Source organism: Emydura macquarii, unplaced genomic scaffold (genome assembly GCF_026122565.2).
Source record: "Emydura macquarii macquarii isolate MOO-44397 ecotype Brisbane River unplaced genomic scaffold, CSIRO-AGI_Emac_v2 contig_746, whole genome shotgun sequence".
Classification (NCBI taxonomy): Eukaryota; Metazoa; Chordata; order Testudines; family Chelidae; genus Emydura; species Emydura macquarii.
Genome location: NW_027130883.1, coordinates 1624060 through 1637861, shown reverse-complemented (window position 1 = coordinate 1637861; position 13802 = coordinate 1624060). Strand labels below are relative to the sequence as shown.

Here is a 13802-nt window from a genome sequence, read left to right as displayed (position 1 = left end):
TTTTCTCTCCGATGCTTTAGGATGCACTAACTTCACACTTCTGCGGTTCTCTCTTCCAAAGAATCCACAGCTCTAAACCGGTTGTACAGCCCTATAACATTTCATCCCCTTTTGGACTTCCAGTCACGTGATTCCCATCCCCCTGCTTCCCTTTGGAATTGAAAATCTACTCAATTTCCTTATTCAGTAATCCCCCATCCTGCCAACACTGTTGTGCACAGTTTACTCTTCTGTTATTTCACTTGTTGGCACTGATTACTTGTTTGGCTAACACCGCTTCTTCACCACCAGAGGTGTTTGTATCTGAATGTCTGCAGCCCTCCCCCCTGATGTGTGTGGGTGTCATGGAACACCAATGAAAACATTTTAAACAAAAGCAATCAACAGAGGCTCCCCCCCCTCAATTTCCCTCATTAAGGGAAGTTATTAAGGGCTTGGTCATCTTGGTGTGATGCTACAGGTGGGAAGTTAATGCACCTAAGTTACAGGCCCCTGAGCTCTGTGTGTGGTGTGGACACTTGTTCAGAAGTAAAGCATCCTAGTTTTGATAATAACAGGCAGGGCAACCGTAGAAGAGTGCAGGTGTCCTTCCTCCAAACACTACTAATCATCAGGGCTCAAGCCTGTCTTGAACAATTATACGTTTTGTATAGTCCAGCTGTATCTCCCATTGGATTTTTCAAGTTCAAATAGAAGGAGTGAGGTAGGGGAGACCTCAGCTGAACTTTCCTGGGCATTGCCCTTGGTAGAAAAGCCTGGAGTCAGTGTTTTGTGTGCATTACATTTTTGTTTACTGTAGAAACTTAATGGTCTAATCTACAATGGCGCTACCGTTCTGCCAGCTGCTGTTGGCAGCAGCAAGGGCTGGGTTCAACATCTAGGGGTTCCTCTTAACAACACAAAACAGAACTGGCTCAAGCTCTCACCCAGTAATCTGGGAAAACTAAATACCACCCCTGGGTGCCTTTCACAGGCAATACTGCCCCTCTCCCAAGCACTGACTCTGTTTATTTCAAAAGAAAACATTTCCTAAAAATAAAGGCTGCCCCATGGCCCTGGGCTGTGGGGCTGGAGTGGTGGGTAAGTGTGGGGCACCAGGCAGGCCCTTCGGGATGGGCGGGGGCACAGGAGGCTGAGGGGTGTCTGCTCCCACTTCCGCTCCTGCACTTCTCCCATGCATGTTGTGATCTGGCCCCATCCCCACAGGCTGGGGTGAGGCTGCCCCCCCATCTGAGCCGGTGCCGGGCTGCGGGGCTGCAGTGGGAGAGGCGGGCACTGCGTGGCAGGTAAGTGAGGGGAGGAGGGGGCGGTGGAGCCTTGTCTGCATACGTGCCCCCCACGCCTCATGCTCCCCCTGCAGGTACAAGCCCCCACTCCCTGGGGCAGTTGGGGGGCGGCACCGGGACTCCTCCTGCCCTGTGCGGGGGAGGTGTGAGGCCTGGTGGGGAGGCGCAAATATAGGCTTGGCCCCCAGGCACCGGAGACCCTTGGTACACCACTGCCTCAATCCCTAGAGGGGGGGCTTCATGTCCAAAGCATTGGGTTTGACATACCTCGACTCAAGAACCCCCATTTCAAATCCTGGCAGCAGTGACACATCCCTTTGTTCTTCCAGGCTAGACACGCTTAGGGTCAGGTTCTGAAGTTCTGCTACTTAACCCAGCCTGCAGTGAGGAACCTCATTGCCAATGCAGTTTCTGTGGCATCTTTCACTGCAACATTGTCCCCCACCAGTTCTAGGTTAGCCCCTAGACCTGCTCAGCAATTAGACCAGCCCCAGAAACAAGGGCTCCCACTTCAGTCTAATCAGTTCTGGCTGTTGGTCAGATAGTGCCTAGGACTCTTTAGGCAGAATCCAAACTTCCAGGCAGGAAGGAACACCTATTTCCCCCCCACCCCGCTTCCTTGTGTTAGGGAGATTCGTCATCCCTACCCATTGCTTAGCAAGTGAGGTTCATGTTAGGGTGACCCCCTCAATCAGTGTATTCGAAGCATAGTTTTGCGGCCCATTACGCTTACAGTGAGGATAACAACATTTCATTACCCCTGCATTCAAATACCAGAGTGATTTGCAACCCAAAACCAGCCAAAATTGATCACTTTGCCACTGTGCAGCTCCATTTGCTGCATACCTAGGCAAAGTAGGCGTGTCTATGCAAACACAGTCTGCTCATGAAAGGTTTTCCCCCAGCTCATCACTAGATGTCAGGGAAGAACTCGTTCGCCCCCTGCTACAATGGAAAGAGACCATAAGAAACAAACAATATCTTAATTCCAGGTTTGACATACAATAGCCTTGAGATTTAATGCCGTAGAACAAAAATGCCTTTCTTTATTTGTGTCCAAACTTAAAATAGAGATTTCACAATGGTAGCACACTGTGACGGGAATGTCCCCATCCATCACAACTTGCTACATCCTGGACCAGAGGATGGGGAAAGGCAGAGGTCGCAAATTGTGACAGACATAAAAGCCCATCCATCACATTTTGCTATCCTCTGGCCCAGGAGATGGGGAAAAATGAGAGGTAGCAAATTGTGATGGGCACAACCCCATCCATCAGAACTTGTTATCCTTAGAGCAGGGACAGGCAAAGGCTGCAAATTGCGACAGTGCAGCAAAAGAGAATAGCTACAGGTCCGTACCTGCGAGCAGAAGGGACGTGTGACAACAGCTGGTTTTAACGTTACACACATGGCTGCTCCCGGCACCGCCCGGCTGTGTCCAAGTTAGACACTCTCTGACCAGATTCCCCACCCCAGGACCTGGCCCCCACCCAGGCACCCATCACTCCCCTTCCAGCCCAACCTGGGACCTGCCCACGCACCCAGAATTCCACTGACCCCTCCCTCAGGACCTTCCCCCTTTGGAGGCAGCCTCACTGTGAGCTCTAGGTGAGTGGACACGTCTCTCCCAGGAGTCTGGCTCAGCTGGACTTGCTGAGCAGAGCTCACGGCATGAGGCGGGGTGCTGGAACCCAGAGGCTCAGTCTCAGGAGGCCATTTTGGGGGCCCCTGAAGGACAAGTGAGAGGGGGTCCGTCCCATCAATGGGGTTCCTCCAAGAGGCTGCTCCAACGCGGGGGCCGTAGCACAAAGAGGCCTGGGACAAAATCTGAAACTGAGGTCCCCCACCCCCGTCCTAAAAATTCAAAACATTGAGGGGAGGCCTCAGGGGTGGGGGATGCTCTGGATATTCTGTGACCAGGGCCCTGAATCTTTTTAATTCGGCCCTGGGCTAGATGGGACCTCATGGCCTCCCCAGATCTGTGCTTTTGCCCAGGGTACAAGAAATGACACGAACATCAGGGGCTGAGGAAGGTCACAGTCTCCTTCCTATTAGAATCATAGTCGGTGAGCAGCAGAGAGCAGGAGTCGGAACTAGGCAGTGTTAGAAATAACAAACAGGTTGTCCCGGGGGTGGATTGGGGAGCCAGAACCCTTTGTTGCCTGCTCATTCCACCTCGACGCCGTGAGTGAGCAACGAGGGGGTTACTTTACAATTCTTTTGTCCATAACAGTATGTAAATGTATCCATTTCCAGCAACTCCCCATAGACCCTTCTTTGGTTACACTGACACCTAGAAATGAACTACCAACTACATGATACATACAATTATACCCGCCCCTGTTTGTTGTTTACAGGATTACCATACAGAGGGCAGGCACATCACCTTAAAACCTATACATTTTACACTAACATTCTTTGAAGTAAAGGCATGCCAGGGGGAGAAGGAAGATAATGCTTTCTTCCCACCAAAGGCCTTGCACAGAAATGGCGATAGACTCATTCCCTGCGCAGATGGCCAGGAAGGGAGGAGAAGAAGAGAGATAACAGACTAACTAGAATTCACACCAATTAACAGAAACAAGGTTTGGCTGTGCCTTGACCCCGTTCCCTGTAATTTTGGCCTGACCCCTTGTCTAGCTTTTAACTCTTTACTCTCCTACAGGTGGCTTTGGGCTGGGGCGGCACCGTGCCCGAATGCAGCCCGTGCTCATGTGGACATCGTTTCTCTCAGTCTGGGCTTTATGACCACGTCCCCTTTTAGTTCATACTGCAGGTTCCTCCAGCCTAGGGAGCAGGGGGGCAGTTGCAGAGACTGATAGGCAGCTCTCATTTTGCCTGGTGACAGACCATACCCCCACATGTACACCTCAGCCATTTCACCTGTAAAGGAATTATATAAATCAAACCCGCCCCCAAAGGAGTCCTGATCCTGCCCCAGGATGATCACAGCCTCTGCACTGATGGAGTAGCCTTTCTGCAGACCCTTCCTGGGTAAGGGCTTCCCGTTCACCCAGAACTCAGCGATGCCCGTGGCAGATTCCCAGCTGGCACAGACGTGCTCCCAGTCCATACGGATCTCTGGGACTCTGAAGGTCACAAATTCCCCCCCCACATACAGTTTGTACTCGCTGGGCTTGGGTTTGAAGAGGAGGATCTCGTTGTCCTGGCCTTTGGTGGCATAGGAGAAGAGGCTGTATGGCCGGGTCAGATCTGTGAAGGATCTCAGACACACCGTGAAGTTCTGCAGTGGCTGCTCCGGCTCTGGCTTCACGACCACGTAGGCCTCGTTAGGGTCGTTACGGAAGATGAAGACCTTTCGATACAGGTCTGGGAGAGATGAGAGACGCGTTGGGTGTTGGTACTAATGTTAAGGTATCGTCCTGTCTCTCCTGAGATCCGTTCTTTTCATTCCAGTCCTTGTGCCCCTCTGCTGCTTGCCCTGGACTCACCCGTCTTGGCCCTCAGCCCCTTTTGCTCTTCCACTCCCACCCCCCTCTCTCCCAAACCCTTGCTTGCATGTCAAATTGTGAACAATGTATGGCCTACACCTCCACCCGGCCAACCAGAGAGCAGGCTGGGCAGTCATCGCCAAATGCCAGTTCAACCATTTTTGACCAAAGGCAAGTCAGAACTCCTGGAAGTCCCTCCTTAACGAAGCCCCGAGTCCCTCCCACTGACCACTCAGAGGGCAGGAAGTTTGGAAGCACCTGCTTGCAATGGGGGGTTCATCCCATAGTATCCCACCAAGGGTTAATGTGGGGGGAAGTAACCTGATAAGCCACAGCTGAGGGAGAGTTGGGCCTGAGAGACAAGACCTGATTGAGAATGGGGTCCAGCTGAGCAGGAGCAGGCAGGACGAGTGGAAAGCCAGGAAGTGTGCGGCAGAAAGGGGATGCAGCGTGGAAGCCTACAGTCACTTTCTGGGCTTAGCGAGGGAAAGGAGGAGACCTGGGGGGGGAGAGGAGAAGCCCTGGGATCCTAGCCCTGTAGGAAGGGCTTACCCAGCAGTGTGGGGGAGCAGATGCCTGAGAGAAGAGGGGTAGGAAAAGGATCAGGGAAACGGCAGCAAGGTTTGGGACAGCGCCGACCTTGGCTGCTGATTTGAGGGACCCTGAGCTAGGACCCGCAGTAGTGGGTGGGCCTGGATTCCCCTACCAGCCACTGGGGAAGTGGAGTTGCTTCGGACTGGAGGACTGCCGGGAATGATACTGGCCAGTCCAGGGAAACTTTGATACCTTGGAAGGGAGAAACCATATAGTGACCGGGCTGGAAGGCTAAGCCATGAAGAGGGAACACCCCCCCCCCCAAGTCATGGAGAGGAAGCACTGCAAGTCTGGAACATGAGTAGAGAACCCCTTGACCCTGTTGGTGGAGAATGTGGCAGACGGGTGCCCCTGATACAATGGGAGTGGGAGAAAAACAAGTGACTAGAAGGATGAGAAAGTTCTACCGGTAGGTCCCTTCTCCCCCTGGCATCACGTCTCTGGAGCCCCTTGACCAGGTGACCTCAGCTTTTTACCCCGAACCTCTCCCTGGCCCTGGTGAGGCAGCTCCACATGCAGAACAAGGTGAGCATGCACCTGGCTTTTACAGCCCTCTGGAACACTGTGTCTTAGACAGACACTTCTGCCCCACCATTATTGTAACGTTCCCAGCTCTCCCCTGCAATATTGTTTTCAAACCCTGTGCCTTTCTGCTTTCACTTCCTTTTTTAACCAGGATGCTTTTTTAGTCTGCTTTGTAATTGTAGCTTTGTGAGAATCTAACAAAAGACTCTAAACAGACCTCCAATTATTGCTCAGCTTTTTTCTTTTTAAATTTTGCCTCCCCATCGATTTAGCTCATGATTGTTTTCACATTTGGAAAACTGGCCTCTTTAGGGTGGCAAATGCACATGTGACCACCAACTTTTTGTGCAGTGACCAAATTCACCGGTCGCCATCGGAAGGTGCTATACCGAATTGCCTCGTGTTAGAAAATCACTTGCAGGATGTTTTACCAAGGCAGTGTGAGTCCTCCAGCGTTTGCCCCAAGACTGATTTCTCACAAGAATGCAGGGGTCTTTCCTGCACCTGACAGATTTGCTTGTCCTGTTCCTAGTCTGATTTGCTTCTGTAACGCACCCCTGGTGGCTCATCTGCGACCTAACTCAAGATTTAACTCAAGTCTCCAAGTCTACAGCCCTACCTAACTCCACCCTTGAGTGCCCAGTGCAACCACATACACCCCTACCTTCCTGGGCGACGGCTTCCGAGAGGCTGGTGAGGACGAGGAGCCAAAGTTGCAGCTTGTCCATGTTCTTCACCTGCAGCGCCAACCAGAGGGGAGAGTCAGAGGGGCAGGAACATGGAGAAGGGAAATGGGAGGCTCTGGGCTGCTCTACCCTGCAACCTGCCCCCAGGCAATGCCAGTCTCCAGGCGCCAGGGACCTGATGTATCCCTGAGTAAAGGTGGGAGAGGAAATGTGTCTGACCAATCCCCTCCCAGGGGCTGAGTCCGGGATTGCCTGTTCAAGCCGATTTCCTGCTGTTTCTGGGCTGACAGCTGCTATCAACCCCTTCCTGTGCTGGGTGGGGCCCGGCTTAGCCTGCTCGGCCCGTTGACAGGGACACCCCCCACGCCCACAGTGGTCTCCGTATTCGTTGTACGCATTGCTTCATATCGAAAATGTGTCCATTGCATAGACTGTGTGTGTGTGAAATACCCACAAACACCCCCCCTCCCCGCATGTCTTGGCAGGTAGAGATGCCCCCCGCAGTTAACCGAGCCTTCGCCCCAAACCTCACCCTCGAGCCAAAGCGCCGAGCAGAGAGTGGCCTCGCCTCCCGCTCTGCTTGTCCCGAGACTCGGCCTCTGTCCATGCAGCCAGGAGGTGAATGGCTGAGACAAACGCTGTCCCCGAGACCCACGCACCCAAATCCCAGGCTGTGCAGAAGAGCCCCTGACTGGCCTGGGACGTCCTCGTGACACACAGAGGAGACAGAATTCCCTGCCAGGCCCAGCTGCAGCAGCCACCGCTCTTCGTGGAGAACCCCTCACGCTGTGACCGGTCTGGGGCCCCTGAGCCAAGCCGTCACGCATCAGGAGGACCGTGGCGGTGATGGCAAGGTGCCTCTCACAGTATCTGCCTGTCTCCGATCTCCTTGCCCCCGTCAGTGTAGTTCTGGCCCGGATGCTGCGTTGACCAAAGGTCTTCCCTGCCAAGGGGTGAAAATCAGGTGCCTATGCAGCTGTCATTAGATCTAAAGTGGTGGTTTTTTCATTTCAAAGGGAGGCCCTTTGGAAATCTTAGACAGTCTGCAGGCCCCAGAGGTCCGCGGACCCCAGGTTGGAGACCACTGATCTAGCACCCTGACCAGTTAGATTGCACTTGGCGAGCCTTTGATCATGAAGCAAGCAAATATGATTAGCCCAACTTTGCATGTGAGGAAGCTGAGACTGCGAGAGGTTTGCTCGAGGTCCTGGGCATTCAGATGAGTCATTAGTCAGCCTTTCTGCCTCTCGGCTTCCCCACCTGTAACAAAGCGCCACACTCTGCCAATGCCATGTTGCACATGGAGAAGCTGGGGCTCGGGAAGGGCAAGGGGCCAAGGCAGGAGGTCTGGGGGCCTGGTGGAACCAGGCCTTCAAGACAGAAGGCCAGAGTCCTCATCGTGCCACTCCCTTGCCGAGTGACCTGGGGGAAGTCCTGCACCACTGGACCACTGGAACTGCTGCATTCCCCTTTGTCAGGGTAGAGCAGCGCTTGGAGAGTGCGGCGGAGGGGGAGGGCAGGCTCCCAGCCCTGAGTTTGCTGTGCTTAAGTCACCAGGTCAAGTGGCTGCCTTGGTTATCTGAAGAAACAGCCCCAAGCCCCACCTCCTCTTTTCTTGCCTTTTTTTCCCTTCAGTTTAAAACTGCCAGCTTTTCCTCTTCTTTTGCTAAACTCACAGGTTTCCATTCTATCAGATAAAGAGGTTGGAAAAAAAAAAAAGAAAGAAACATTTACAAATGCAACATGTAAACCAGGTCAAGGGGGTCAGAGAGCAGGCCTGGAGTTTAGGGGAAGAGTGATAACTGACGGAAATCGTTTGTAGAGAAACAGATTTGTAGGGAGCCATTCTTTGTTAGTTGCCACGCTTTAGTATGGGCAAGCGTGTGTCCGACAGAAACGCTTTCCTACTTTATGAGGCATTATCTCCCGCGTATAATGGTTACTCTGTTGTGCTTCAGATCATACATAGTTTTATAGGGCCAGGGAACTTGATGGTGTTGATAGCCCTATAGAAAAATAACAAATTTCACAAGCTTATGTATTTTTATGGGCACTCTACCTCTTTATGATGTGTTAACTGGAATAATTTACTTTGTAAACATTCCTATGTCTAGAAACAAAACTTTGAGCTTTGGTTTCTTAGGGAAGATGGGTTTTTTGTTGGCCGAGGAGCTTCCACTTTTCGTTCATTAGCCATAGTCATCTAGAGGCATTTGACTATGATTAAGAGAGGCCTTATGAAGCAAATAAAATGTACAGAGTCTACCTTTGTTTTAGCACAGGGTGGCTTGTTTTGCTTTCCCTGGGTTCCTTACCCGTCCTCGGATAGGACTGTATTAACAACTTATCTGACAACTCAGCAATTTTGCTTCTTTACCCCAAGAAATATGTTGTAAGTTGCATAAGTATCTTTATAACCATTTTGGTGACAATTATTAGCCTGTATGTGTGTATTTACATACGGGTAAAGTCTAGTGGCCGTAATGTCACTAAGCATAATGACAAAAAGAGATCGATGGCTCTGCATCGGACATTTGTGATTGTAATTGTATTAATCACCTCTTGGTCTCCATTGTTTATTTTGTTGCTTATAGAGACAGCCTGTGGAGTAAAAGTGTGCCATTTTGTACAAGGCTGACTGGCTTATTGCCTTGGCGGTTATTTATTCTGCTCAGAACTGCAGTATTGACACTATGGCTGGTGAGGAAATGCAGAGGATTTTCCTTTGCCTTGTTTGTGGCTGTCTCAAACACCATCTGAGTCAATGGTATAGTTATGTCTTCAGTTCCCCCAATTTTCACCCATATAAAATCTCTTCATGAGCTGCTTGACTGCTGGTGTTGGCAAGAGACTTCTAGGCACTTCCATCTTTAAGCAACAGGGCCTGTTTAAACAGATCGTCCATGTTTATGCTCCAGCTGCGCTGTGCTCTTAGCCAGTAGTTGAAGGCTAGCGTTTCAAAAGTCCATTGGTTTCCCTCCCTAAATAAGGAGGAATTTCTGTCTAAGGGCACAGGAGGATGGGGGCTGTTCCCTCCTTAGTTTTGCATTAATTTATATTTGTTACTTTCCTGAGTCAGTTCTGTTACAAAGTCAAACAAGTGGCTTCAAACACTACAATCTGAGACCATTGCTTCTTGTTCTGTCATCTGCCACCACTGAGACCAGTCTAGCTCCATCATCTTTGGCGTCAGGTAGTTGAAGGCTGCTATGAAACCCCCCCCTCAGTTCCCTCAGCCTCTCCTCGTAAGTCATGTGCCCCAGACTCCTAATAATTTTTGTTGCCCTCCACTGGACTCTCTCTAATTTGTCCACAAGTCTTGGTGAAGAGCTCTATATACCTCCAAAGCTTGTCTCTCTCCCCAGCAGAAGTTGGTCCAATAAAAGATGTTATCTCGCCCTCTTGTCTCTCTGATATCCTGGGACTGACACCGTTACAACTACACTGCATACATATTCAACTATTAAAAGTTTATTTAAAAAACCCTCCAAATTGTATTGGATATGATTAAAAACTGCATGTTGGCCAAATGAAGATGAAAAGATGGCAGTTTTAAACTGGAAAAAGTCAGAAAAGGGGGTGGGGGGGACTTTGGGCTGTTTCTTCAGATAAGCACGGCAGAGGCGGCAGCCTTATTGCTAAACTCCCTGCAGTCACAGCGCCTGGGCTTTGGTCCTTTAAAAAAATTATTTCAGAATGTAAAAGCCTCAGCTGTGGGTCTGATACTATCTCCTGGATTTTAAAGCTTTCTTTATCATTTACAAGCGATATGTCTGTAGAGCAGTTTTTGTTTTGTTTTTTTGTTTTTGTTTTGTATTCTGGGCAATTCATTTAGGCAAAACTTTCAAAAGCAAACTAACTATTTTTAAAGAGCCGCTTCAAACATTTAGAAAGCGATAACATGCCTTTTAACATTTTGTTTGTTTATTGTAAAACCCTTCTTTGCATAAGGGCTTTGTATAATAGTTCTATTCCTCAGGAACTTGTTTCTTCACGATTTCCACTCCTGTATACTATTTTTACAGGGTTTTTTCTTACCATACAAATCATTTAGACAAAAAATTACTAAAATCTTTATTTAAGTCATGTCACAGGGATAATAATTATTTAGTTATGAAAATTAAGTAAATTTAGCAATTTCCTGCTCTTGGTCTCTCTTTAGGATGTAAAACCGTGCTTACGTTGTGTTTAAAAGTGATGATCGTAGAGTTTTTACACACTTTATTTCAATTCTCCTTTTATTTCATTTTAATCTTGTGATTAAAAATTCCCTTGCTGCAAAAGGTCACAGCTTTTAAAAAAGCATATGAGGGGCTGTGAGGAAATGTGCTGCTTCAGATATGCCACAGCCTCATCTCTCTCCTTCCTCCAGTTACTCAATCCTTCACGCTGATATATGGCTTATGTTTTTTGAAACTTCAATTTTTGTATTGAAACACATATGTACATATGGATTTCCTATAGTGGCATTTTTCCCTGGGCTTTAAATAAAATGTTGTAGTACGTCCCCTCAATTGAGGTTTTTTTGTATTATACCTTGGTACCTAAAGTTTTTTTACAGTTTACGAGTAGAACAGTTTTTGTTTGGGAAGGATTTTTTGGTAGGAATTACTTTAAAGTAAGCTAATGCTAGTTTTGAATGGATAGGGTAATGTACTTTAAGCATTTTTATTTCACTAAACCTTTGCAAAATATCCCCTATATTGTAAGACAGGTTTTTTTATGATGTTATAGGGCTTTTCGTTTCACTCAAAAATGACCAGTGCTGGTTTTTCATGTTAAACTTTTAAAAAGTTTATTTGTTAAAACTTTTCTTTGTTTTAACAGCATTTAGATTTTAAAAAGTTAGGAAAGAAAAAGGATGTGGGGGAGAAATAGCCTTTCTTTCTCTGGTAAAAAGTGTTCTCCGCTGTTTTACATAAGCTAGCTTTTCTTCTAAGTTAGCCCGTGTGTGTTTTCTATGAAGTGTGTAAATCTAAAGTTTTCTTTAAAGGCTACAAGCAGTAAGTTTTTAGAGCAGTTTTTCTTTAGGCAAAACTTTAAAAAGCAAGCTGACACTCTATTTGAAAAGGCTGGTATATTTCTACAAACGCTTGTGTTATGTCCACTCTTTGTCTTTTCATCCATTTGTTTAAACAGATGCATTTTTTAAACCGGCCAATGATCAATAGCTACGACTCTTGGCACATTATGACTGAGCCAGGAAAATGCATTTCTATGAAGTGTCTAAAGAATAGCTTCTCATTGGCTCAGCCAAAAGGCCCGGCTTGTCCTAAGCTGTCTGATCCAATCGCTGGCATTTGACTAGTGACACCAGCTGCTGGGGGAAGGAGCTTTTCTCTTCTCTCTGCCATTTGGTCAGTGACACAGGCTTTCTTCCTTGCCTGTTGTTTTAAAACTTTCTCTGCAGCCCCTGCCACTTTATTTTCTCTCTTTCTTTAACAGGCTGGGAAGGTTTTGCTTTCCTTGGCTGTTCTATAGCCTCTCTCACTTTGCGTCTTGTTGAATTCCACTCCCCATTTTCTCTAATAATGCGTGTTCTAGTACTCATATTTAATGCCTTTATTTCAAAAGACAATTATTTTTCATCCTTTATTTTAAAATAACCTAAATGCATAACATTATTTTTTCCCCCTAAAAATACATGTCCTATTACAATATTGAATGACTTTATTTCAAAGAACATACAATAATTTTTTAGATTTTATTTCAAAGTAGCCTAAATTGCATAAAAAGTACTTTTTCTCTTAAAAAGACCTGTTAATATATTGATGTCTCAACACTTTATTCCTCTGTTTATTAAACTTTATTTAAAAGGCCTTAAATGTGTAAATAGCTTATTTTCTTCTGAAAAATTCTCTTTTTGCTTCTATCCTTAAAACGAATCCCATAAGCCAATTGTGCATTGTGTGAAAAAAAACTACTTCCTCTGGTTTGTATTAAGTCTGCCGCTTAGTAATTTCATCAGGTGACCTCTGGTTTTTGTATTGCAAGACAGAGTAAATAGCATTTCTCTATTCACTTTTCCCACATCATTGGTGATTTTATAGACCTCTATCGTATCCTCCCTTACTCGTCTTTTTCTAAGATGAACAGCCATAATCTTTTTAGTCACTCCTCTCGCGGAAGCCGTTTCAGATCTTTGATCATTTTTGTTACGTAGACTCATGGACTTTAAGGTCAGAAGGGACCATTTTGATCATCTAGTCTGACCTCCTGCACAATGCAGGCCCCAGAACCTCGCCCGCCCATTCCTGTTGCCCTTCTCTCAACATTTTCCAGTTCCACTAGATCTTATTTGAGATATTGCTGGACACAGTATTGCTAGACACAGTATTCCAGGTGTGGGCACACTGTGGATTTATATAGTGGCATTATGATATTTCCTGTCTTATTTTCTATCCTTTTACTAATAGTTCCTAACATTCTGTTAGCCTGTTTGACTGCTGCTGATTATTGACTTTAAGTTTTCAGAGAACTCTCCATGATGACTTCAAGGTCTCTTTCTTGAGTGGTAACAGCTCATTTAGAACCCATCATTATTATATATGTGTAGCTGGGATTATTTTTTCCAGTGTGCATTATTTTGCACTTATCAGCTCTGAATTTCATCTGCCCTTTTATTGCCCAGTCACCCAATTTTGTGCGATCCTTCTGTAACTCTTTGCAGTCAGATTTGGATTTAACCACCTTGAATAACTTTGTGTCAACTGCACACTTTGCACCTTCACTGTTCACCCCCTTTTACAGGATTTTCAGAAATCAAGAGAGCCAACAGGATGAGAGGCAGGATGAGAACTGCTGGGACTCGGAGATGGGCATCTCTCCTATGGGCCCATCTGCACAGCAAGTGAAGGCGTGATGGTTGTGTGGCTAGCCACAAGCTCCAGCGTGGGCTAGCCAACCCAGTATGCTAGCTCGTGCTGGAGCCTGTCCCACCACATCGTCACTACTGTTGTGCCGGCATGCCGACCCGGGCTACAATTGCGTGTGCATAGATGTGGCCTATGGGAGCGTGGCAAGGATAAATCGACATGCAGCCGCTAGAACGGGTAAGATGAGTCAGACTCAAAAAGTGACAGCAATGGACAATGCTCTGCGGTGTCAGAGATGTGGAGTGCTGTGAGGGCTGCTGTTCTTAGAGCTCTGCTGTTGGCTGCACTAGCGGACAGAGCAGTGTGTTAATTCAGCAGACCACGATGTTAGTCATAAGGAAAGACCACAGGCTCGGTTCGGTGACGAAGGCACTCGGCCAGGTT

At 47.6% G+C, this 13802-nt stretch overlaps 1 protein-coding gene and 1 pseudogene across 1 annotated transcript; one reads left to right on the top strand and one right to left on the bottom strand.

Moving 5' to 3' along the window:
- Window positions 1-2895: 2895 nt before the first annotated feature.
- On the bottom strand, window positions 2896-6608 carry LOC137149420 (serum amyloid P-component-like). Its single transcript, XM_067542941.1, has 2 exons — window positions 6522-6608; window positions 2896-4616 (listed from the first exon to the last, which is right to left on the bottom strand). Exons 1-2 carry the CDS (start codon window positions 6583-6585, stop codon window positions 3997-3999), a joined length of 684 nt encoding a protein of 227 aa, XP_067399042.1. The 5' UTR covers window positions 6586-6608; the 3' UTR covers window positions 2896-3996.
- Window positions 6609-7834: 1226 nt separating this feature from the next.
- On the top strand, window positions 7835-13405 carry LOC137149451 (sphingosine 1-phosphate receptor 3-like; annotated as a pseudogene).
- The last annotated feature ends 397 nt before the right edge of the window (window positions 13406-13802 follow it).